The sequence below is a fragment of the Zalophus californianus genome, chromosome 9 (assembly GCF_009762305.2).
Source record: "Zalophus californianus isolate mZalCal1 chromosome 9, mZalCal1.pri.v2, whole genome shotgun sequence".
Lineage (NCBI taxonomy): Eukaryota > Metazoa > Chordata > Mammalia > Carnivora > Otariidae > Zalophus > Zalophus californianus.
In genome coordinates this window covers 112,687,510-112,714,200 of record NC_045603.1, presented here as the reverse complement: position 1 = coordinate 112,714,200, position 26,691 = coordinate 112,687,510, and the positions used below count along the sequence as shown (strand labels likewise).

The 26,691-nt window shown below is 36.5% G+C and overlaps 1 protein-coding gene across 1 annotated transcript in view; it reads left to right on the top strand.

Moving 5' to 3' along the window:
• The window catches only part of LOC113922849 (mitochondrial poly(A) polymerase), a 30,626-nt gene extending 4,493 nt beyond the window's left edge, over nt 1-26,133 (top strand). The window contains exons 2-9 of the mRNA XM_027595185.1: nt 2,141-2,313; nt 2,828-3,061; nt 4,358-4,582; nt 11,162-11,373; nt 13,219-13,445; nt 23,274-23,366; nt 23,452-23,525; nt 25,117-26,133. Of these exons, the coding sequence (XP_027450986.1) occupies nt 2,141-2,313; nt 2,828-3,061; nt 4,358-4,582; nt 11,162-11,373; nt 13,219-13,445; nt 23,274-23,366; nt 23,452-23,525; nt 25,117-25,479 (1,601 nt within the window). The 3' untranslated portion in view covers nt 25,480-26,133. The remainder of the gene's footprint in view (nt 1-2,140; nt 2,314-2,827; nt 3,062-4,357; nt 4,583-11,161; nt 11,374-13,218; nt 13,446-23,273; nt 23,367-23,451; nt 23,526-25,116) is intronic.
• The last annotated feature ends 558 nt before the right edge of the window (nt 26,134-26,691 follow it).

Sequence of the window (26,691 nt, the reverse complement as noted above, 5' to 3'; positions counted from 1 at the left end):
ATCAAAAAAAAAAAAAAAAATAGGGACAAATTGGGAGGACTGTCAATAGACTGAGATCAAAGTGAATAATAATAGTCTCTGTCCTCAATATGGAAGACATATTTTTCCATATTGTTAAATAAATACAATACCATGAATTACCTTCTTTCACAGATGTTGAAGTAAGGTAATACAGAGGTAGAGGAGAGTCTGTCCTGGAAAGTCAAAAGTCTTCACACACCTCTGGGAGGGTGAATGGGAGTTTTCGAGGCAGAAAATAAGAAAGCGGGCATTCCATTCAGAGACAGGAAGATTTTAAAAGTTCACAGTATGTGGTAGTATTGTGTATGGAGTACCTTAAGTGAACAGTGCAAAAGGAGGAAATGGTAGAAATTGACATTGAAGAGGAGCGGTGGGACAAAATGCCGATAACTATACCCACGCTGTCAGGTTTTGATCTTGAATGCAGTAGGGAAGGTACTGAAGGGTTTGAAGCAGGGAGGTCAAAAAAAGACTTTTTAAAAAGATTAATTTATAAAGATCACTTTGGCAGCAAAGAATTGCTTGAGAAGGAAAAGACTAGTGTGAATGAGACCCGTTTAGGAATCAGGCCTTGAAATAAGAGATTGATGTTAAAGAGCTGGCATTCAGAATGGAGATGTGGACCCCTATTTAAGAGATGTGTTTTTAGCACTTAGTACAGTAAATGTAGGAAAGGTACTCAGTACCTGTTTGATCAGTTGTTGGAAATGTGGACTGTGTCAGGGCCAAGAGTTCTGTGGTGTGCCATTAGAGACTGCCTCTAGGTCTGTACTGATGAACACAGTTTAGGGTTTAGCAAGCCCTTACTGGCATTAACGCACATTTGTCTGTCTGGTCTGTGAAGATGTATTGGAGTTTGCTGAAATTAAGATAAATTAAGTGTGTTTGTAGTTTTGTAGTTTGTAGTATTCTTTGATCCATTAGTTTTATAACCTTTTGAAAAAAGAGGAGTCTAAAAGCATCTGCCAATTTCCACATGCTGATTCTATTTTCTGTACTATTTATTCTCTTTGGAATTTCTTTAGAGTATTGATATCAGACTTGGTGGTTTATAATCTCTAGAATCTACCATTCCAGAGTTCTGGAAACACTTTTAAGCCACCCAACTAGAAGTTAAATATATTGGAGGAAAAATGAGTTGCTAAAACTCACTGTTTGGCTTTATACTTAGTTGTTGATCTTTCCTTTGTGGTCATTTGATTTATTAATATCTAATTCTTGACTTTCACAGCTCTTCATTTCCTGTGCTTGTAAAACCCCCAACCCCTGGAGCGTTTATTGTTGTTTTTTTTTCCCAAAAATTTTATTTATTTGAGAGACAGATAGATAAGGGAGGGTGAGCACAGAGGGAGAGTGAGAGGGAGAAGCAGTCTCTGCTGAGCAGACAGCCTGATGCGGAACTTGATCCCAGGACCCTGGGATCATGACCTGAGCCGAAGGCAGTTGCTTAACCGACTGAGCCACCCAGGCGCCCCCTGGAGTGGTTTTTTATGAAAAAAGAAATAATCATGTATTTCATTAGTAAAATTATCATGAACTTTTATGGGCAGCAACTCGATTTTAAATTCTTTGATTTCCCTGTGATACACAGCACGGTAGTTGGTAACTCACTGTTAATTGTTTCAGCCAGATCAAGGCCCACGACAAAGAAAAACTGTAATAACTTACTTTAATACATTAAAGTTCTAAACTCATTACACTCAGGCTTATAATAATTTCTTTTAGGCTTTGGAATGTTACAGCTTATACAGATTTTGTGTGTGTGTATTTATTTGGGGAGGTGTTACACGAGTGATTTTACATTCCTGATTTTGCTTTTATAATTTTGTGGATCTCTTTTCAGTGCTATGCATTGAATACAGTAAATCAAAACTGGGAAAGTGGACAGTATTAATGATAATTACAGAAGAATGGTAAAGTGAAAATCAAAAGTAGTATAGCTTCATTCTTACATAGGGAAAGAAGAAAGAAGATGAGATTTGGATTCATTTAGTCAACTATAAAATCTTTATATACCTTATTGAAATATGCTTTAAATTTTATATCTCTGTGTGTGTGTGTGTGTGTGTGTGTGTGCTTGTGCGTGCGTGCGCTGCAAACATTTTTGTCTCATTCATAGGCTCTGAAGGCAGGACTCCCAAAAAGAAATTCTCTGAGGTGCAGAAAGAAAGACGGGAACAGGCACAGCGAACTGTTCTAATACGTTGCCCAAATAAAATCAGTGAAAAAAAGTTTCTGAAATATTTATCCCAACATGGACCTATTAATAGTCATTTCTTCTATGAGAGTTTTGTAAGTATTTGAAAACAGTCTGACATTCATGCTTTTGAAAGATAAAGGTCCCATTTGTTATTTGCAATATGGTAAAGTTAGATTCTCTTTTGATATCTTACATCTTTCTTTAAATTTCTTTAATCTTTTTTTTTTGTATGAGAATAGACATCATTATGGCATTACTACAGAATTATATGTAACTTATAACTGACTGATTCCATTATTTGAATACTTTAAGTAGTCTGTTATCTTAGGGATAAAGGCCAGGGGGAGGGGATTTTTGTTTTGCCTTATGATTTTCTGTTTCATCATTGTTTCCAGCTTCTGTTGACTAATATCATTTTATGGTGTTCCTTTTCTTAGTCTGCTTATAATGATTAAAACCAGTGCTTGTGTTAGAAGTGTATCATTTGTAATGAATCTTTTTTAGTATTATGGTAATCATTTGGAAATTTGAACTGAAACACTATGTAAATATGTAAAATATATCCTTCTGAGATGCCTTCTGTTTTTCCTTATGATTTTGGCATAGGGTCTTTATGCTGTTGTAGAGTTTTCTCAAAAGGAAAGCGTCACTTCACTACAGAATGTAACTCGAACTCCGAGTATGGAGACAGAGGCTGCAATTCCATTCAAGTCACGTTTCTTCAATTTAAAGATGAAGAATCCATCAAGCCAGACTTCAGAACAGTCCTGTGTACAAAGCAGTAATCATTCCCCTCCTTCAAACAAGAAGCTTTCTGAATTACTTTGTTATGCAGAAAGTGTAAGTTTTTAGGTATACTTCCCCAATTTCTAAAAATATGTGTGTATATATGATATTAGTTTGTGTATTGTAGGTTCTTATCATAAAATAGACTACAGAATATGTTGAGTGAAAAGTGAGAGTAATCCTTCCCCGATGCCCACCCCCCCACCCACCTTATACTCCTCCCAAGTAACCACCTTCTTCCAGAGTTTTCAGCCTTTGGACTGTTCAGGTTTTCTTTCTCCAGTCAACATAATGACATATAGTTGTACCTGGCATTTTTCTGTAAATTTAAAAATATCTCAAAAAAAAATCATCTCATTTCTGATTTAATCTGTTTTGCTGCCCTAACATTGTTTATATTAGTTTTAGTTTTTCTTACAAAGGCTTGTCAAAGGTTTAGCTAGTTTAGTAGTCCTTTCAAAGAATCAGTTCATGATTTTTATCAAAATGATATTTTTTGGTTTGATTTTCTAACCTTCTACATTTCCTTCTTTTACTTTTCTTGAGTTGAATGTAGTTCAGTTAATTTCAATATTATTTCCAAATAAGGGCATTTGAGGCTATGATTTTTATTTTAAATACTCGCACAGTTTCAAAATGTGATGCCTTTAACACCAGTTTTCTGGTGAAGATAAGGATTATTATTCTGAGGAGTGGAGGGATCTTGGGCCTTCATTACCTAAAGCATTGCTTATTTCTAGTGTTTCTTGCCTTTAACATTGCTTCTTCCTTCCCCCCAACTTCATTTAAAATGTAATAAAAAAAAATGTCTAGCTTTGTGGTTGTTTTGATCTCTTTCTGGAGCATTTTATTTTACTATTTTCATTTTCCTAAAACAATACTTTAATTGTAAAGTAGTGATTTTAGTTCTGGCCAACTTTGATTTTGCCGATGTTATCATTCCTCAGTTCTTTTAAAAGGGATATTAAAAAAAATCTTTTTTTTTTTTAAAGATTTTATTTATTTATTTGACAGAGAGATAGAGAGAGAGTACAAGTAGGCAGAGAGGCAGGCAGAGGGAGAGGGAGAAGCAGGCTCCCCGCTGAGCAGGGAGCCCGATGTGGGGCTCGATCCCAGGACCTTGGGATCATGACCTGAGCCAGAGGCAGCCGCTTAACCGACTGAGCCACCCAGGCGCCCCTAAAAAAATCTTCTTAAAAAAAAATTTAATCAGCTTTTATGTTTGAAGGAAAAGGGATATGTATTTATGGTAGGTCTCCAAAGCCATCAGATCTCTCGAAGTAAAATGACAGCGACTTTATATGACCTGTACATTTTCTGTATTTTGTTGGTTTTGTTCTGGCCAGCTAGATGGATGATCAGCTGAACACTCTCCTGAAGGAGTTCCAGTTAACGGAGGAGGACATTAAGCTCCGATATCTCACCTGTTCTCTTATTGAAGACCTAGCAGCTGCGTATTTTCAGGACTGTACAGTGAGACCCTTTGGCTCCTCAGTGAACAGTTTTGGGAAATTAGGATGTGATTTGGACATGTTTTTGGATCTAGATGAAATTGGAAAACTCAGCACCAACAAGGTAATTCTGTTTCTTTAGATCACTAAAGTTAAGAGGTTTTAAAAGTAATATTTGGACTTAATAAAATTGTAACTGTTGGTTTCTAAACTTTAATAAACATTGTGGCTAAAGAATATGATCTATTTGATATTGATTCTTCGGAATTATAAAGTCTTTCTTTGTATTGATAAAATATATGATCATTTCTTGTAAATATTCTACACATATGCAGTAAAATGAATATTTTTTTCCAAGAGTTCTGAAGTTTTTCCCTTAGGCCAAGGTAATTTATTGTGTTATTCAAATTGTCTGTATCTTAACTAATTTGTTTTATCTGTGTGATCTAGTCATTGAAATATTTTGAAATCTCACGATTTTTGGTTTTGCTAAGTTTTCCTAGGAATTATTTTTATCTTTGTTTTAGTCAAAGGCTATGTTAGCTACATGTGGGTATATAGGTATATGATTATTATGTCTTCTTACTGTTCATTTATCATTAAATTATGTCCTTTATCTCTACATATGCTTTTTCCTTAAATTCTTTTTTGCCTGTTAAGATAACCACTGGTTATTTGATTCACGTATCTTCTTCTGTATCTTCATTTTGACCTTAAATATGCTGTTATACTTTGGGTGTCTCTCTGATGAACAGCAGATCACTGAATTTTGTGCTTTAATTCTGAGCTTTGAGTCTTTGAAGTCAATGTATTTGTTCATTATTACTGATGATTTTTGGATTCATTTCTACTCTTATTTTTTATTTATGTTTTTTTCTGTACTTTTTCTTTGCTTTTCATTTCCTTTCCCTTACTCTTATTGGATTACTGCTTTAAAAAAAAAAAGCAAAACTGAAGTCTAGTTCACATATTGTTACATTAGTTTCAGGTGTGCGGTATTTGAAAAGTTTGTATGTTATGCTGTCCTCACCACAAGTGTTTGTCTTGTAGCGTCTGGCACTATACAATGTTGTTACAGTACCACTGACTATATTCTCTGTGCTGTACCTTTTATTCCTGTGGATTACCGCTTTATTCCTGCCTCATTCCACTTTTTCCTCTTAGAGTTTGGAAATTATATATTCCATTTAGTACTTATGAATATGCACGTCTAACAGGTAAAGTTAACCAGTATCTCTGCCATCCTCCCAAACAATATAAAGGATGCTTTAATTTAATTAAAACTTTGAAAAGGCTTCTGTGTGTTTATAAAATGTAGATTTTTATGACTCTATCTTATGTATTTCAAACTAGTAATCCTGTCTATGTGGATGTCCTGTCTACGTGGATGTCCAGGCGGCCCTTCAGCCTGCCATTTTGAAAACAAAACTTTTTTCATTCTTTGCAAATATTCTTTGTAAGTTTTTATAAAAGTTCTTGTATATGTTTCATATGTTAATTAGTGGCATTTTAGTTTTCCTGACATTTGCTATCTTAATTCTGTTTTAAGTTATTTTTTTTCTCTCTCCCTTTACGTATATCCTCAAAGCTATAGTCACACAGTTCCTTGTAAACTCTCACAGTATCTTGCTCATGTTTCTCTCTCTCTCCACAGCCCTTCTGTGTTATGTTTAGTTAGTGGCTGATATATTCCTCCCACTATATTATAAGCTGGGGCAGGGCAGCAGCCATGTCTGTTCATTGTCTTATCCCACATAGTGCCTGGCATAACTTAATATGCTCAGTATATACTTACTGAATTAAAACTGGCTAAGGAATGCAAAATACATCAAAATGAAATGGATCATTCCTCTAGTAAGACTAGCATGTATTAAATTCCTGGCAGGGACACTTAAATTGTGCTGAGTTATTCTTAAGGTAGGTGAAAAGACTTTGGAAAACAATCAAGGTGCATAATAATGTATTGTAATGGTTAAAGCTTGTGCTCTAGAGCCAAATTGCAGAAGAGTAATTCTTTTACTTTCCAGTTGTGTGATCCTTGGTAATTTATTTGTCTTCTCTGTGCTGACATTTTTCTAGCTGTGAGATTGGGATAGTGCTATCACACCTGTCTCATGGAGCACTGGAGGGGCCCACTGAGCTAATACACATGACACTTAGGCTGGTGCTTGGCATGTTAAGTGTCAAATGTTGATCACTACCAGCAACAGTATTACTAGTTAATTAATATGCAAATAGGAAGCACAGTTTTTTTCTTTGAAAGTAGAGGAGTTGGAAACTTTTAGTTGGCTCTTAGATTTCTGAAATATAGAGGCGTTCTGAAAAGATATTTTAAAAGACAGTACTTCAGAGGCTCCTGGGTAGTTCAGTCAGTTAAGCATCTGACTTTGGCTCAGGTCTTAATCTCAGGGTCCTGGGATCAAGCCCTGCATTGGGCTCTCTGCTTAGCAGGGAGTCTGCTTCTCCCTCTGCCCCTCCCCCCAACTCATTCTCTCTCTCTCTCTCTCACATAAATAAAATCTTTTAAAATAAATAAATAAAAGACAGTACTCCAGTCTCACTAAATAATTTGACATTATTTGGTATGTAGGTTTAACTAAAGAATGTGTAAAAAATGTATACTTTGAAATATGTGCTTGTTTAAGATTATAACAGCTTTGCTAATAGAAACATTAAAAATGAATTATAATGAAAAACAGAAGCATTTTTGTTTAAAGATCTTATTAGAGAGAGCGTGTGCTCACAGGAGTGGGAGGGGGAGTGGAGGGAGAAGGAAAAGCTGCCCCCAGAAGCACTTTTAAATTCATCAGCTTCATAAAAGAGCCTGTTTGTTTTGTGCAGTTGTGAACTCTCCTTCCTCTTTCCTCTTGGTGTGTGTCTCCTTTGGCACACCACCTTGCTCTATAGTTCCGGGTGTTTGTTTTATTCGACCCGAATTGAGGGGAGTTAGGAAGAGGGTGTTAGACCCTTGTATGTCTTTTGGCACTATGTGGAATATCCTTGCACCACAGGCAGTAAACAGATGTTTTGCTAATGAATAAGTCAAAGTTATTTGCCAACTACACTTGTAAACTTGGGTGAGTTTCTTAATGTGTGAAAGATGTTTTCAAGTGAAATGTGCCACCTAACTTATCACAAGGATCATTTTAGTACAAAATTTTAAGCTAAAATCTGCCTTTACTCTTTCCTTTAGTTTTTCTTTTTCTAAAGGGTTTAAATCTGACAGGATTTAGGTAACAGAAATAAAAATTGGTGGCTAAGTCCTGTTCTGTTGTCTAAATCATTGCTGTGGACAAGGTGCTTACCCTGTGTTTTATTTTTATTAGATATTGGCATAATACCTGAGCAATTAGGAAGAACATGTAGTAATGTTTTAAAAATTTATCTGAAACATAGTGCCAGAGGTACAGCAAAATTAGTAAATGTTTATTGATTAGGTGTCTGAAGAATTTCTCTAAGTTTTATTTGTTAGAGAAGTGTAATTTTGGGGAGGATCTTCGTTTTGCTCACAATAGGTATGGTTTTCATAATCTGCGTCTTCTGTAATTGTAGTGTTTTATTTCCTTGCAGAGTGCATTTATGTAAGTAGAATTACCTCGTGTGGTTCTGGATCTCTTGCTTCTTACATTGACCGGATTAGGCCAGGTTATGCCTTGGTGATAAACAGCTCCCAAATCTCAGTGATTTAGCACATCACCCTTTCTCTCTTGCCCGCGGCTGTGTAGCCAAAGCAGGTCGGCAGGGGGCACTCAAGCTCCCAGGCTGACGAACTTTCACCACCCACGCCTGTGCTTCTACCACTGAAGGCAGTGGAAAGGCACGGTGGAGAAACTGACTGCTGGTTCTTAAAGCTCTGCCTGGAAGTGGCTTGTAATAAAGCCTCTGTTCATATTTCATTGGTGAAAGCAGGTCATCACGTGACTGCGCTTAACTCGGACAGGAACCTGATAATCCTACTAAATATCAGAAAGGTGATGTGCAGAATATTTGGTGAATAGCTTCAATAACTGGCACATTCCCGCTTATAGTTCACAGTTTCGACAATTTCTTGGCCCTGATTCCTTTACTCAGATCTATTTTTCCCTGGTGTCATTTTCACTCGTTACTTCAGTGATTTTATTTTTCTCTCATTTATAGTATTTAACTAAAAAATCTCATTATCCCTGTTCTTCTGCGTATTCCTAACCTTTCCCATGCATCTGAGTTCAACATGACGACTCTACTGTCTGGTCTGATACCACTCTCCCAGTTGCTCTTCTTTTGCCATCCTGAGATTATTTGACCCCAGATCTGTCTCTTTCTCCTGGTACTGCTTAATTCTGACAGAGATGGTTCTCTTTCTTTGAGGAGCTCTATGCTCTCTTTGTTGGTTACTCTTGTTTGGGTTCCTGCTTCCCATGTAAATTGGTATGTACTTGAATTTTAAAATCAAATACACTAGGGAACCAGAAGTTATAAAGGTGTTTTAACAAAGAGGCTAAGCTAGATTTTTGAAGTTTTAATGTTTTTAAAGGAAATCTTTTAAATACAAAAATCTGTCTGGATTACAGAATAAGTAGAGAAAACACAACATATTTATTTGTGGAGATTGTATATATGTCATACCTATATAAAGTTTTCTTTTATGATTATATAGTAATAGTTAGAAAAATGTGTAATGTAAATATCTCTGATGGTCCCACCACCTCCAGAGGTAACTACTGTGAATTGTTTAATGTATTTTGTTCTGGACTTTTTCCTTTACATGTAGAAATTCTTTTTTATAACAAAAACTCCTTAATCTTTACAGATTATAATTTGATCTTTTTTTTTTTTTCCCCTCCAGTTAATAGTGTCATGGCAATTCAGTCTATTGCATCCTTTTCGGTGGCTGCAGAGCACCGAATGAATGTACCGTAATTTACTTAACCAGTCCTTTATTTGTTAGACAGGGTGTTGTATTTTCCCCCCTTCTTTATTGTCAACTGTATTAGTTAATACTCTTTGGTTGTTCACAGAAACCAACTTAAACTAGCTTCATTGAACCCAGGGCCAGGAATGTGGATGAGTCTTAGGAAAGAACTAGAAGTAGGAAGTGTAAATTATCAAGAGCCCATGAGGTATTCGGTTTCTTTCCACTTTAGTTGCTTTATTTTTCTTTCTCCTCCTCATTCCACTCTCTGCACCCCCACTGATTTTCTTTACATTTTTGTCCTTGTGATGTAGAATGTGCCTGCTCCAAAGCTTCTGAGATACATATTTCAGCCGCATGGTTGACTCTGAACCTCAGTTCCAATTCCCAGGAGAGATCTCTGGATGACTATATGGTATAGTCCTCTAGTGCTTACGTCAGCTGCCATGCCTGGTCCAACTCAGCTGGGAGTAAGGGGGTGGATTTCTAGGTTAAACATTGTTAGGGCCTAGGAATGGGTTCTGGAAAATGCGGTGGTCGAGGGTAGGTAGCCTTATTAAGCTAACTAGAATTCCCAAAGGGTGTATACCGCACAAATAATGCTATGGTGAGTGAACAGCTTTGTAAATTGGCTCATCAATGCAAGTGGTTTTTTTTTAGGATAATTTTCTAGAATTTTAGTAGCTTGTCCAAGTATACAATTAAAGTTTCAGTAGATACTGAAGTTGTCTACCAAATATGTCCTAGTTTACACTCCCACCGACAGTATATACATGTTTCCCTGCACCCACCGATAGTGATCCTGGCAGCCTTTTTGTCTTTGGCAGACTGATAAATGAAAAGTCCCAATGTTGTTTTAATTTCTTCTTTAGTTTCTAGAAAACAAGAGTATCTTTTATTGTCTTTCTTAGCCATTTTTATTTCTTTCGTTATTTCTTATTCAAGTTTTTTTTGCCTGTTTTTAGAATTGGGTGAGTTTTTCTCCCTTTCATTTATATAAACGCTTCATAAACTTGGGAAATTAGTCATTTATGTGATATATGTATTATTGTTTTACTTTTGTCTTTTATCTAGTAGTGAATATATGCTTTACCTTGAGATGGTTTCAATCGTATTTCTTCTTTTGTATCTTCTGGAATTTTGTGTAATGCTTAGAAAATCCTTCACTATTTGTAAAAACATTCATTGTCTTTAGTACTTTACTGATAAAACTTTCTGTGTGTAAATCTTTGATTTATGTTGAATTTACTTTGGTTTCAGAGCTAAAATCAGGATCTAGTTTATTTTTTTCAATGGCCACTTGACTCATTTGTTACATAGTAATTTTACCCTGGTGATTTTTGGAGTCCATTGTGTTAAATTCCTGTATATAAAGTCTGATTATACTCTGTTTTCTTCTTTTGACTTGCTGTTTGATTTGATTTGTACATGTACTTCCCTATTCTAACTACTGTGGGCTTATAACATCTATTAAAATGTAATGGCTAACTAGGAAAAGGCAGATGTATGGTCACTGAATTTATGGAGTCAGTGGTTCTACATGTAATATTTGTGATACATAATACATAGTGACATATAAATTAATTATAAAAAACCAGGGATTTTTTTAGGTTAGTACTTTGGAGAAACAGAAGACAACTGGAGATTTTTTAAGTCTGCTGTTGGCTGTGATTTCATGAAGAACTTTTTGAGTGTGTGTTCCTTGTTTTTTGGTTTTTGTTGTGTCAAAAATGACGTAGAGCGTCCTTCTAGAAAGTTTAAGAAATTCCTTCTTATAAAAAGCTCCCATTTACAACTGTTTTTATTATTCAGACCTCAGGAAATTTTCTGATGGAATTTCAAGTGAAAAATGTTCCTTCAGAAAGAATTGCAACTCAGAAGATCCTGTCTGTGATAGGAGAATGCCTTGACCACTTTGGCCCTGGTTGTGTGGGTGTACAAAAAATCTTAAATGCTCGGTGTCCTCTTGTGAGGTTCTCACACCAGGCCTCTGGATTTCAGTGTGATTTGACTACTAATAATAGGTATGATCTCTTAATTTTATCATCTTAAATGTGAATATTATAAGGTATTAACATAGTTTTTCTTGTACAGAAACAGTGGCTTTGGACTCTTATACATGCTTTAATAATAATAACTTTTAAAAATTTTGAACAGTTAGATTTAAAAATTGGAAATATTTTCTCATACTTATCTTTTGTTTTTTTTTGGTCTTCATGAATAAAATGTTAGGGTATTGTGTTTAAAGTGTTATCACACCTAAATAACATCATCTTCTGAGGAGAACTGTTTCATCATTCTTAACTTATGTAGCCTGGTAACAACATGAAAGCACTGTAGTAGAACTTCTGTATGTAGTCTTCCAAGTATATTTAGAAAATAAAGTAGCACCTTGAGTTTGACCTCTCAGTCGTCTCCAGATAGTGTCAACTTTGGGTCCTAAACCTGTATGGTGTTTGCTTAGGTCAGAAAATGGTGTACGCAGCTTCAGACTGCATAGTTTTTTCCTTTAGCATATTTTCATTTTATTATCCTAGCAACCTGCTTCCTTAAAAAAAAAAAAAAGATAGGGTGTGAATGATAGGTTCTTTTATACTTTGATTCCATTTCTTTTGTTCTCAGGCGGGGAAACTTCTCAACTGCGTTTATTTCATAACTCTAGTATTCTCATCGCATGCATTAGATTTCACTATATTATCTGTTAGATTAATAATCATTACTCAAAACGGATTTAGAAAATACATTCCAGAGCAGTTTTGCTTCAATTCGTGTTCACTAACAAGTCAGTGCTGAGTGCTTTGGGATTTCTCTCAAGTAGTTCAGAGAGTAAAAATAAATAAAAATACCTAATACACTTCCTGTCGTTATTACATTTTTCTTATAGTATGTAAAATAGAACAAAATGACACCTTTTAGTAGTATTACGTTTATTGTCTTGTTGGGATAGGTTTTTAAAAATTTGTCTTACTGTCCTTCAGGTTTTTATACTCCTGCATTGTTTCTTTATATAAAATATCTTGCACTATTTGATATTTATTTTCAGCTTATTTAGATTCATTTATATAAAACATTTAATCACCTTGAATTTCTAATTTGCCATTTCTTCTGTTCTCTTTAAACTCAGGAAGTAAATGCCATGATGACACTTTATAGTTTGAAGTTGATACTGTTAATGGTTTTGTGCCCTCTGTCAGTTCTTTGGGAAATTACAAGACATGTTTTGATCAGTAGGAGCTTAATTTTAAAATATTTCTGATTAATAATTTTTTGCATTATAAGATTATGACTAGGAAACTTACTGAAAATAGGTTCTGAAGTTTGATATCTTTAAAAGGTATTTTATCTTCATGGTTTGGGTTTTTATAAATGTTAGACTTATGTAATTTTGGCTGAATTTTAAGGTATAGATAGATACTCTCTTGATAAAATAAGTAGAATATTTTCCTTGCTTGCCAAAGGACTAGATAACCAAAGTGCAGAAGTGAGGTGTAGAGCCTCTCATTTACAAATGTGTCAGTGTCTTTATTGATAGTTACTGAAGAGCACGTATATATTGTGTTTCCCTTATTATTTAAGTCATGTTTAGGAACTTTGATTTAAAAAAATCTAAGTTTTACAACTACATAATGACTGTCAACATTTAAAAGAATGTTTTAATGTTAATGAATGTATTTGATATTCAACCATTCACATTAAATTTTATATTGCAAATACATAATGCTTTTGATTATCTGATCATGGTGTTCTGAATATGCTTAGATATAGTAAGATATTTATGTATGTTCCCAGGTATGTGTTTTACTCTACTCTGGAGCCATAATTTGGGGGTTTGAAAATTCTTTTTTTTTTTTTTTCTTTTTCTTTTGAAGGATTGCCTTGAAAAGTTCTGAACTCCTTTATATATATGGTACTCTGGACTCAAGAGTGAGAGCCTTGGTGTTCAGTATTCGATGCTGGGCTCGAGCACATTCATTAACGAGTAGTATTCCTGGCTCTTGGATTACAAATTTCTCTCTTACAATGATGGTAATCTTTTTTCTCCAGAGAAGATCACCCCCTATTCTTCCAACACTTGACTACCTAAAAACTCTAGCAGGTAAGACTAGAAGCAGTCTATTTTCTCTTTCTGACATTTTAAATGGATATAACTACCATGTATTGTCAAAGACATGTGTGTTTACTAGTCATAAAATTTGTCTTCTGTATTTTTTTAAAAAGTTTGGTGAATCTAAAATTTAAGTGCTTTTTATTTTTTAAATGCCCGCTAGGGGTCATGAGAGCAGATGATTTGCGATGCTGAGGCCTTTAGAGTTCTGTGCTATTTGTGTCAGTTGGCAGGGTTGTTTACAGCTATCATGAGACAGCTGGAGCCGCTCTTGAGTTGACTGAGCCTGGAATGACCTTGGGGAAAAAAAAACATCCCAGATAGAGCTCTTGAGTGGATCACAGTTTCGGTGATGGCTTTCCAAATCTGAATTTATTTCCAGATTTTTTTTAAAGATGCTAAAAACTGTTTTATAATGCTTTAAAGAGCCTAAATGTGTTTTTTAGTTAAAAGTTTACAAGCAATCTTAGGTGAATTATTTTAAAATTAGTATATTATTTATGTCATAAATGAATTGACATTTTGGTAGACTGCTGGAGGAGATACTAAAGTATTAACAGTTCTGAATTCTAAAAAGAAGATAAATAAGGGATACGCTCAAAATGTATAGACACTGTATCTTCTACCCATCCTGTGTACTGCTGCCAGATAATACTTTTAAAGTATATCTCTGAATCTTCCCAGTTTAAAATAACCTTAAAGGGGATTTTATGCCCTATGGAATAAATCTCCATTTATTTAGCTTGGTATTGAAGATCTTTTTTTTTTTAAAGATTTTATTTATTTATTTGACAGAGAGAGACACAGCGAGAGAGGGAACACAAGCAGGGGGAGTGGGAGAGGGAGAAGCAGGCTTCCTGCGGAGCAGGGAGCCTGATGCGGGGCTCGATCCCAGGATCCTGGGGTCATGACCTGAGCCGAAGGCAGACGCTTAACGACTGAGGCACCCAGGCGCCCCGGTATTGAAGATCTTCACTTACCTAGCCATACGTGACTTCCCAGCCTCTTCTCATGCGTTCCTACATTGCACTCAGTACCGTGATGCCTCTCGTCACGTTCCGTCTTAGCTCTTTTGTTCACACTATTTGTTTTTCTGCCTGTACTGTGACTTCTCTCAATTCTCTCTTCTGTGCCACCTTCTCTCATTATCCAAATTAGAAGTAATTCCTTCCTGTGAACACTGTTAAGTACTAGTATAGCTTGAAACCGAGCTTTAAAAAAGCTCTGTGTGATAGGGTAATGGAGAGGAGGAAGTTTTCGGAAGGTAGGGTAGTGGTCATGTATCTCGGTTGCAGTGAAGGGGCAACAGCCACGGCTGTGCTCATTCATTGTTTGGTGTCATTCATTCACTAAATATTTATTGGTTACTCATTCTACATTGGGTGTTATTTTTGGATATGGATGATATTCTCAGGTAACTCACATTCTGGTAGAGGCGTAAGACAGACCCACATACAGACAGACAGACAGAAAATGTGGGTATTTCCTCACAATAAACAACCTGTAAATAGCACTTCCTGTTCAACCTTTGCTGTGTGAGCTCATGCTTAAGACTGCCCTCACAGAGACCATTTTGGGGAAAAATCATGGAACTTTTGGAGTTTAGAAGCTAAGGAAAGCAGAAGCTATAAAAAGGAGGAAGAACGAAGACAAGTTGATGTTGGGGGCAAACTATTCCTGACACTTTGTTGCTGTTTTCCAGTCTCATACGTACTGTCACTCCCGCCAGATTTGGGCCCTTGACATTCCCTTCCTGGGAGCATTTATACTACCTTCTCTCCTTACCTCCATTTGTTTCCCACCAGTCTGTTTGTAACTAGCAGAGCGATTGTCACAACTTCATATCTCATTATATTATTCTCTCTTGAAATCCTTCAGTAACCTCCTAGAATCTTTTTAAAAAAAATTTCTAATTATTTTAGAAAAAGAATGTGATTGATGGACAAACTTAAAATGACATGTTGAGTTTTTATTTCAAATCTATTTTTTAAAACAATTTAACTTTATTCACATCTAATGGCATCAAAACAGACACAACTCGTTTTGGAATTCTTTAATTTTGTATTTTAAAATACCAAATTGGTTGTTTACAATAGTTTTTTTCATTAGCTTTTAAATACTGTAAGAAATTTTCAGGTGGTTTTTTGCAGTTACTTCTCTACACATAGCACATTGTGGGTGTGACTTGCCAATAAATGAGAAAGCAAATTTGATAGCGTTGTCTTTGATTTTTGAAGTTCTGACAATACCTTGAATTTCTTATAAAAGAATTTTTCATAAATGAATGTATATTAAGGATGTGGTGAAGATTATTTTAAGGAGAATTTATCAAAATATTTTTTTCTGTTCATTTAGGTATTTTTCAAATTCCTTGTTTTTTTATACTTCTGATTTTAACCAGTGGTCCCACATTGGTGTATATTCAACAGGATCTGACTAAGAATAAAAACAGTGTTAAACTCCAAAACAGTAAAACCGGGCGCCTGGGTGGCTCAGTTGGTTAAGCGACTGCCTTCGGCTCAGGTCATGATCTTGGAGTCCCGGGATCGAGTCCCACATCGGGCTCCCTGCTCAGCAGGGAGTCTGCTTCTCCCTCTGACCCTCTTCCCTCTCGTGCTATCTCTCATTCTCTCTCTCTCTCTAATAAATAAATTAAAAAAAAATTAAAAAAAAAAACAGTAAAACCATCTTGAGTGCTCTATGGTTGATTGGCTGAGTGAGTTAAGTCTTGCATACAATCATTTTGTTCTTCTAAGTTGGACCTCTCCCTTGATATTCAGATAGAGGCTCTCAATTTGTCTTTTTTAAAAAAGAAAAATATTTACTTGCTTGCTTGCTTGTTTATTAATAGAAGGCGGCATGAATTTCTGGAACACCTTCTAGCACTTCTAGGGCTTTATAAACCTGGTTGGAACCTAGAATAAATCCAACGTTATGGAGTTATATTTAGGGTCTCTTTGATCTTCCTTTTCCTCGTCTTCTCTTACATTCACTTTTGTGTGCAAATCTGGAGGCTCAGCATTTTGCTGATCCTCAATTCTTGTTTACCTCTCTTTCTTTGCCTGAAATTGCCTTCTTCTCCGTACCTCCTCTTTTCCCATGGAGGGAAGCTCTTAAGGGTTATGCCAGGGAAGAGAAGATAAACCCAGTCCAAGATCCCATTTGTTAGGTCACTCCTGGCTGGCTTCCTCCTGCCTTCCTCCCGGGAGGTGGTGCTCTGTTGGTCTCCACGCACCTGGTACACACGTGTGTTGTAACAGCTGTCACGCTGCCGACTTGTTTTCCCTGCCTGTGTTGGCCAAGCCTTTCTAGGGCAGGCGGTCTTTGACTCATTTCTGCATCTTCTGTTCCTGGCATAGTATTGGGTCCATAGGAGAAGTTCAGTAAATAGATTTCAGAGGATTGGCTGAACGTTTTACAGTTGAAAGCTTTTTGTACTGAGCATGATGGCAACTTTCGTATTTTGGTTACTCTTGAATTTCTGTTTCTTTATGTTTTCTTATAATGTCTACTCCTTTCCCCACTGTGTCTCTTACTGTGTGTTCTCTCCTGTTTGGCTGCCGCCTTTGTTACGTTTACTTCTGCGCTTGGTGCTTTCTGTGGCGTTTTCCTTTCATAAACAGTTGTTTGATTACAGCTTTTTGTTTAGGATCCCTGTGCTTCCTTCCTGTGATGAATTAAAGGTTTGAGGAAGAAATGACTGGGTATAGTATCTTTGGCAGCGTTGATGCAGAAACCCCAGAATGGAAGAGAATTTTAATTGGTAGCTCTGTGTGACGCAGTAACAATTTATTGGGTGCTAACTCAGTGCCAGGCATTGGCTAGAAAGTCTTATACGCCGTTTCATTCAGTCCTCCCAGCAAATCTTATGAGGCACATTTACTGTTTTCATTTTATAGGTGAGAAAACTTTGAGAGGTTTTCCAAATTTCTTAAGGTAACTGAAATGTACACCTAGAAGTACATGTGTGTAATATGTGTCAGTTTTCACAAACTGAACACACCCATGGAAACACCACCCTGACTGAATGAATACTGTAGAAGCACTAACTGTCTTCCCTTCTGGTCCCTCCACGCCCTTCCCACACCCCCTTTCAACAGCATGGATTCATTTTACCTGTTTATGTCTCATACAGTGTGTATTGTTTTGCGTCTGGTTTCTTCCCTCTCAACATTATGGTTAGAAGATTCATTCCTACTGTTCATGTATTTGTGGACCACTCATTTTCATTGTGGCACAGTACTATTTTACATCAACATACCAAAAAATATTTTTACTTCTACTTTTGATGGGCATGTAAATGATTTGTAGTTTGGGACCATTACAGGTAGTAGCTAATATCATTCTAGCATGTTTCTTTTGGTGAGCACAGGCACTCCTATCTGTCAAGTATAAACTAGGAATAGAATTTCTGAGTCTTGGCATTTGGGTATATTCAGCTTCAGGAGACACTGCCAAACAGTTTTCCAAAGTGTAAACTCCCATAGGCATTATGGCCAAGTTCTAATTGCTCTATATCTTTGCCAACATGTGGTATTATCTTTTTTTTTATGGTAGCTGTTCTAAATGTATGTGTAGTGGCATCATGGCATGTTTTGGTTTTCTTTTCCCTGATGACTAATGAAGTTGAGCACTTTTTCATATCTACATCAGTCATTTGGGTAATTCTTGTGATGTTTCTTTAAGTCTTTTGCCTATTTTTCTCTTGGCCTTTTTCAAAGATTCATTGGTAGGAATTTATATATTCCGCATGAGTCCTTTGTCACATGTTATGGATTTATGTGTATATCTTTATATCTCAAATAAATACATACTGTGGTTCCCTTTTCACTCTCTTAATGGTGTTTGGTGAAAAGAACTGATTTTTAAAGTTCAGTTCTATCAAAGTACAGTTGTACATAGTTGGTAAAGAGTGAAATATTCTACAAACTTGGTAACAGTAACTCACACTCAGCCTGTGCCTTCTGTTCCTTTTGCCTCGCTCTGTAGGCAACCACTTTTAACTCCTTTAGCTGATCTGTTTGCTGTTATAAAACATATTTTCAAAATAAAGTGTCTTAATTTTTGTATTTCTCTGGGGAGTGTAATAGGCATATACAACATTATATTTTATGTATAGAGCGTGATGATTCCGTATTTGTATATGTTGCAAAATGATGACCATGTTTCTTGATTTTTAGTTTTAGACATTATGTATGACTTCCCTTTACGGAAGAAGAGGAATTATCTTTTATCCTCATCATACATATATCTCTTCCACCCCTCGTATTCTGAATATGGCTATGGCTTAATTTTGCTATGTGCTCTTTATACTATTATGACTGTGTAAATGCTATTCCTGTCTAATCCATGGAGTAAACTAAAATTAATTTCCCTTTCTGCCCAACTTTTTCTACTCTTTGGAGTTTATAGTTTTTAATACTACTTATTTTCTTGCTTGCTTAGTTTTTTATGTACTTAACATTACTTGAATCTCCAGCTTGCTACTAGTTGTCTAAATCTTTTGTCAAAACAGTCAGTCATCAAATACTCTATTAATTAATTCTTACTATGTAGCCTCTGTTTTTCTAAATCTTTTTTTTTTTCATTTCATTGCATTTTTCATTTTAAGTTTATTGTCATGTTAGAGGCCTTCTTCAGGTATCTGATAGTCTTTGATTTTCTTGGTCATGTTTGAGTTAGGAACTAAAAAGTTCATTTGAATCTCTGAGCTTAGGTGGGGCTTGTTGACTGTGAGCTTTATCGTAGGGTAATGTAGCTAGACTGTTTTATTGGCAGGGGCTTCTTATGTCGCTATCTCTAGGTCATTCTTCTTGAGCTATTCAGATTCCCCAGTCATGATTTTTTTAATGTTTTTCTGGAAGTAAAGACCCTGTTACTAGCATGCTGTTGCTTTGACGCTTACTGTGCTTTTGTTCACTTACTGTTGCGTTTAGAACAGTTTTCCTACCCTCAGCTGTGTCTCCTTTCTTCCTGTGTGGATATCCTTTCTTTTACCCTCTCCAAAGTAAGCCGAAGGTTTCTGTCAGGGAAGAAGAGATCTGGGGGAATCTAACTGCTTCTTCAACCATCAGGCTTCCAGTCTTGGTGCTTCCAGTTAGACCTGGTGCTTGCGGTTCCTGAGTTGTTGGGATCTCTGCCTTGTAGATGGGTTTTTTCTTGGCTTTCTTTACTGCTAGTTTAGGATTCAGTCTTTTCCGATCTCCTAAGTCTTAGCTACTTGTCTATCTGCTCTTCAACTGAAAAATTTTTGTTGTTATTATTTCTTCTGTTCTCCGTCTTTAAGATTTTTGTCATTTTATTGTCGTTTCATTGGTGTTTTGGGAGGGGGTGAAAGTAGGTGGTTGTGTTCATTTCATCATCTTTACCCCATAGCATGTGCTCTTAATCAGTATATAGGCTCCGTCCTGGAGAGGCTGAGTGTTATTGGAGCATATGGCCTGGTGGGAGAAGCAGGTAGAACTTTATCCTGTCTGTTGATGAGCGTAAGTGATTAATAGGGAACAATCTGTATTATAGATGTGTATATGTGAAGAATAGTATCTGAGTCACATTCTGGAGTTGAGTGAACTACAAGGCAATAAATAAAGCTCCTTTGAAACATGGATATAACCATAACACCTACATTCTTCACAAGGTTAGATCCAAGTACTTGAGAGGCAGTTGCTTGGATGTGCATTTCAGAAAGCATTCTGGCTGGGTGGGTTAGGGGGAAACAAAATGGCGATGTGTCTAAGTGTATAGCACCTCCGCCCCCTCGTATTAAACAGTCTGCATTAATTAGTACAGCAGAGATCACCTGTTGGCTTCTCCCACTTAATTACTACTGATCCATGGCATACTGGATAGTTACAATAGAAGCTGAATATAGTTATAGGATTTTTAGCTATTCAAGTTTTGTTCCAGTAAGCTCCTTACAAAAATGGGACATCATAAAAGATTTGTCATCAAAGAAAAAAATAGTAAGCCTTCATATGAACTTTATTCCTGTTATGCCCCTTACATACGTGCCTATCAACTTCAAGTGACTTACTAGACATACGTGTAGCTGGCACAGTGTAGATTTTGTTCTTTTGACCGGAAAGATTAACCTAAACAATTATACAACCCATAGACATGATTATCTGTACTGCAGCCCCTGAGTAATCTATTAAGAATGCCAATAGTGATCTCTGTGACTAATTATGAATTACTCTAGTGTGACTATCAGTTCCCTGGAAAAATGTGGGTAAGTTATCAATCTGGCTGTGTCTGTGAGAACATTACTCAGTGAATTTCATTTGTCATGTGTACTCTGCTGAAAAAGAGTAATGGACGTACCAATCCATGAGGCTCTGAGGTTTCCAAAGGAAGCAAGGAAATCAAATTTAGTAAATATATAACCTTACTTTTTCATAGTTTCTAAGTTCACTTAAGGTGAAGGTGAAGGAAGGAATGTGGCCTCAAGCTCCAGTATGAGTTAATTAAGGTGCTTACCTGGCTCTTTTCCTCACGACTGAGAGTTTGTATTTACTTACAGATTTTTGTCACGGTTTCATACAATACTTTTAAGAAAAGAGTGACGCAGGTTTAAACTAATAGCGATAGGGTTCATATGTCTGAATAGGTTGAGAATCATTTTTCTATTGCAGCACTATCCAGTAGAACTTTCTATGATGATAGAAGTGTTCTATATCCATATTGTACGTAGTAGGGTAGGCACTGGGCACTTGTGGCTCTTAGGCACTTGAAGTACGATTAGTGTGGTCGAGGAACTGAATTTTTTATTTTAATAGCCCCATGTGGCTGGTGGTTATTATATTGCACGGTATGGATGTTGTCTGGATGTTAGAGTAGACAAATGGGGGAGAGAGGTTAGGAGGGGCAGGACTTGACAGCCAAGCTGCTAGGTTTGAATGCCTTAGGGATTTTGAAGAAACAAAGATGGCCCTATCTTAAATCAGAGGATACTTTTTTTTCCTTCAAGTTTTAATACTTTCTGTTAAAAACTTTTAGTGAAGAGCAGCAGTCACAGAGACAGCCTCAGGTTTTCATTATTGTACAGTTCTAGAAATATTTTAACGTGGATCTCAAATTTCTATGGTAGTAATGCTTTAATTGGAAATAAGTTCCTGAAAAAAGACACAGCAGCTAAAAGAACATCAATATATGTGACTGGCACTGTGTCACAAGAAATACAACTGTTGATAATTTGAAAGAGTAACACATGTGTCTGGGTCTCATAAAAAATAGATCTAAGTGTGGAGCGCCTCAGTGGCTCAGTTGGTTAAGCGTCTGACTTCAGCTCAGGTCATGATCTCAGGGTCCTGAGACTGAGCAGAGTGTCAGGCTCCACGGTCAGAAATCAAGGTTGTCCCTCTTCCCTTCCCCTTACTCCTGCACATGCTCTCTCACGTTCTCTCTCTCCCTCTCTCAAATCGAATAAAATCTTTAAAAAAAAAATAGATCTAAGTGTAACTGTGTATAAGTTCTTCAGGGTACTATAAGTTATATAATAGAGGACATAAAATTTGGTATTAAAATTAATATGTGGGGTGCCTGGGTGGCTCAGTTTCTTAAGCATCCGATTCTTGGTTTCCACTAAGGTCGTGATCTCAGGGTCCTGGGACTGAGCCCCACATCAGGCTATACTCAACACAGAGTCCGCTTCCCCTCTACCTCTGCCTCTCACCATGCGCGTGTTCTTTCACTCCCTCTCTAAATAAATAAATCTTTTAAAAAATACCTAAAATTAATATGTTAGGATCTAGAGTAATTTTTGAGAAATTACATTAGTAACCCAGGTCTTAACAAAAAATACAAAAACGACAAAAAAGGGGAGACAAAAATTTGAAGGACCCTTATTTATCTCTTTCTGATTTCTATATTTAATCCCCCTGCTGGGGATTATAACCTTCAAAATGTAATTGATCATTCGGATTACTGGTTATGTGCCTGCTGTGTGCTAGACACTTGTGGCTAGACTGATGTGGAGAGGGGGAGTAGTGAATGGGACATTTGTAATCCCAGACTGGGGTCGGGGAGTGGGCAGCATGCATACACAATCACAATGCAGTCAGATAAGTGCTCATGGAGTGTGAAATAACTAACGGAGGATGACCAACTTGGAGTTAGGAAATGCTTTCAGATGAATTGGCTGTTAATTCGATTTTCGAGGAGTGAGGATTTGCCTGCTTATTGTACAGTGGAAGGTAGATTAGAATGGGTGAGGAATTTCATGCTGGCTGTGTATCATGAGGGGAATGATTCCTTCTGAAGTGACAAATACTATTAGAAAAGGTGAATGCTTAAGTCCAGGCTGCCGTTTACTTTGTGGTAGTGAATTCTAGTTGCTTAGAGTACTGCATTTTAGAAATTACCAGAAGTTCTTCAAAACTCTTAGAGCATTCAGTTTGTGTCTTGGATGACTTGTTGCAAATATATGCATGACGGGGTGATAAGGATGGAAGTGGAGAGGAAATTAAGTATTTTGATCAAGGATACTGCCAAGATTTGAGTTGGTGAAAGATGGGAACCATCCACATTCTCATTTATAACTGAAAAACTGATGACTTCAAAAGAGAGATTAAGAGTCGTTGGGTTTTTGATAGACAATTTTAGTATGCTAAAAAAAATGGAATGCTAATTTCGCTCTACTGTAATTAGTCTCAAATCTTTTTGGTAAGGAGTTTTAAATCCTATTAACTGTAAATATCTATAACGCTGACTAATAATAGGACACATTAGTCTGTAACTTTGATTTAGTTACTTATAGATTCCTTTTCTGAAGTAGGCAGTATCTTTGAAATGTGAAATGTTTTCCATTTCTGTTTTTTGAAGATGCAGAAGATAAATGTATAATAGAAGGCCACAACTGTACATTTATTCATGACTTGAATAGAATTAAACCTTCAGGAAACACAGAAACACTAGGTAGGTGTTTTTTTTTCCCCTTTGTTCATTTGTTTTTAATTGAAACAGACCTTCCTCTTATTTTCCTCATTTTATTTTCTTGCAGAATCACTACTGAAAGAATTTTTTGAATATTTTGGCAATTTCGCTTTCAATAAAAATTCCATAAATATTCGACAGGTAAATAATATTTGATGACGAAGTATCTAGTCTTCTGCTTTACTAGTATTTAATTAGTTTTCAGAGTGCTCTAACATGTTAGGGTATTTCAACTGCACAGTAATAGGTACTAATAAGGAAATTGATGCCTCGAGGAGCTGCATGCGATCATTCATCTAGTTATTTGGAAGAGCAGAAGCCAGCTCTTTCAGCATCTAATACAGCATCCTTCAAAATGTGGACTCTTCTGAAAAATTTTCTGGAAAAAATTTTATATACAGTTCTTGTTAAACTGCTTTTTTGTCCATGGAAGAAGTAGGATACACAGCCCTATCGATTTTAGTGATTCTCTCAGTTTGAGTTCTAAATTTGTTGAGGCAGATGAATTTATGATTTTGCTTCAGCTGGAATAATAGACATTTTTTTTTTTTTAAAAAGCAAATCCAGAGCAGAATTCTAGGCAAAATTTGTTACCAAGTGGGGGATTTGAGAGAGCTCTCTATTTGGGTTTATTCTGCTTAGCATTTGGGTACTTGGTTACAACCATTGTAAGACTGGCTACGTAAAACACGTAAGCAGATACTCTTTTTTGTTGTCTTACTCAGCTCGTCCTTTTTTCATCCTTGCCTCTTAATCCTGGTTGTGGAGATTTTGTTTAACAACAACAACAACAACAACACAGTGTGGGGAAGGGAGGAGGGGACCCAGAGCCCTGAGATGCAAGCTCCTGTGGCATTAGATTCCCTATGAGAAGGTCACTGGTCACGGGAAGTTCCTTAGCCTTTCGGTGCTCTTAGCCCTAGACGGCAGAGTTGCTGGACAGGCAGGACCCCTGATGGGCATGGCATGACGGAAGTTAGGGAGTAAAGAGGTGCTGCTCACACTGGAGAATCTTGGACATGCGTTTTGTTAATATTTTAATAGTACATGTGATATGGTCATATAAATCACAGCTTTAGCTTTTCTTTTTATTTCTATGAGATGTGGTCTTACCTGTCAGGGCCTTATGTAAGTTGGATCTTTAGGAATGTAATAGGAAACTTTCAGTGTTTTAAAATGAATAATGAATAATCCTTTGTTCCTTCTCTTCCTTTCTGACTTTATTCTTGGGAAACATTAATTACTGTATTTAATTTAAGGATTCTAATTTTGTGTGCTTCTGTTGTTTTTAGCAAGTCTCAAAAATAAGTGTCTTCATTTTATTTTCTGCTATTTTTCATTTTTTTTTCCCCTTCCTCGCTTTATCCTCTTAGGTCAAAGTTGATACTTCAAAAATACTTCTGTTGATTGAGTTAGTCTAGATACCTCTCATCTGAGCATCATCATCCATAGCTCATAAACCTAATTTATTCTTCTCTAAAGAATAATCACAGAACTACAGTGGTAAAAAAATCAGCCAGAAGTACACACACACACACACACACACACACACACACACACACACACACAAATACATAATATGCATATATACCCAATTCTCTTAGGAAAGCAGTTCTTTACTCTGTAAATGCTGGGATTTGCCCTGTTTTTGACATTTTGTTAAACGAAATCGTTCTTATAGCTGAGCCTTTCGTATATTTATACATTTTCTCTTCCTTACAATAATCTATAGGGAAGGGAACAGAACAAACCAGAGTCTTCTCCACTGCACATTCAGAATCCTTTTGAAACGTCTCTCAACATCAGCAAAAACGTAAATCAAAGCCAGCTACAAAAATTTGTAGATCTGGCCCAAGAAAGTGCCTGGATTTTAAGTCAGGAAGATAAAGACCGCCCTTCCCCATCAAGTCATCAGCCCTGGGGGCTGGCGTCACTGCTACAGCCTTCAGTGCTAAGCAGTGTGTCTCTTGCCAAGAAGAAAAGGAAGAAGCCTGCAAGTGAGCGAATTAAAAATTTGCTGGAATCCATAAAAAGTAGCAGTCCAGAAAATGACACACACACCAATGGGAAGAGAACAGTTAGTACTCAGGCTTAGTGGCTACTCCTTTGCTTGAAGAACTGGTTTTCCCCGAGAACATTGCTCTTTCGACCGCCTGGAAGAACTGGTGTGAAACTCTCTCACAGGTACCCACTGTCATAGGTACTGTCTGTTTTCATGATCTTTTCACTGGGCCTCTTTCTGGTCTGAAGTTCTGGGACATGTTCAGTCTGATAAGCCTCAGATCCCGTGCCACAAGGCATAGGTGACAGAGGATTGGAATTTACTTTAAATAAACTATGCAAAGCAAGTGGTAGAAATCAGTTTTAGAATCAAACCATTATTGATATCTACATGAGGCCCTGGATGGAAATCATTTAAAGGAACTTCTGGGTATGTACATATGTAGTCAGCGAATACAATAAACCTTCAGAATTTGCTAGTACTCTTCTAGTATGTGTTTTTTGTATTCTTCAAGTGAAGTACTCGTATTCACATATAAGTTAAAACAGGCTTTCCTGTTTTATTTCACATATAAATTAAAACAGATTTGCAAAAACGTTAATGTTTTTAAAAGATAGGAATGCAGACACTTCATTCACCACATTCTAGGTATTCTAAGCCAGATATATAAAAATATTGGTACATTGTATTCTAGAATGCTAGGTACTTTTTCTGCTTTCAAAAATAAAACCCTGTTTCTACTATATGATATTCCCAGTATTCTTTTTCTTATCTTTTGAAACCTTTCTTCCTGTTCAAAATAGATACGTATTGAAATATAATTTCCATACATTGCCTGTGGAGTAACTTTCGGTTTTAGAAGCCAAGAGAATAGTGCTTGAAAACAGGGGACTTGAGCCAGACTGGCTTCCTAGTAAATTACTCAGCCTCTCAGGGCCCCCGTTGTTTTCTCTGGAAAAGGGGGGCGATAATAGTGCCTACTTCAGATTTTTGTGAAGATTACGTGGGGTACATTGGAAAGTGCTAGGTCAGGAGTCTGGCACGTTATACATGTTACTTTTATTTTTTATTTTTTGTGGCATGTAAGTTATTCTTGCTACTCAGAATTCAGATTTACAGTTCATAGTGGTTTTCAAAATAGCTTCCCATCTAAATTTTAGGTCAGAAACTCTAATGAGCTCTGCTTGGGATCTTTCGGGGGACTCACTAATGGAATTGTTATGAAGCAGCAGAGTTCTGCGCTCGTGTGGCCCTGCTGTTTTGATTTCACATCTGAAACCAACAGACAAGTATCCGTATTTTTCA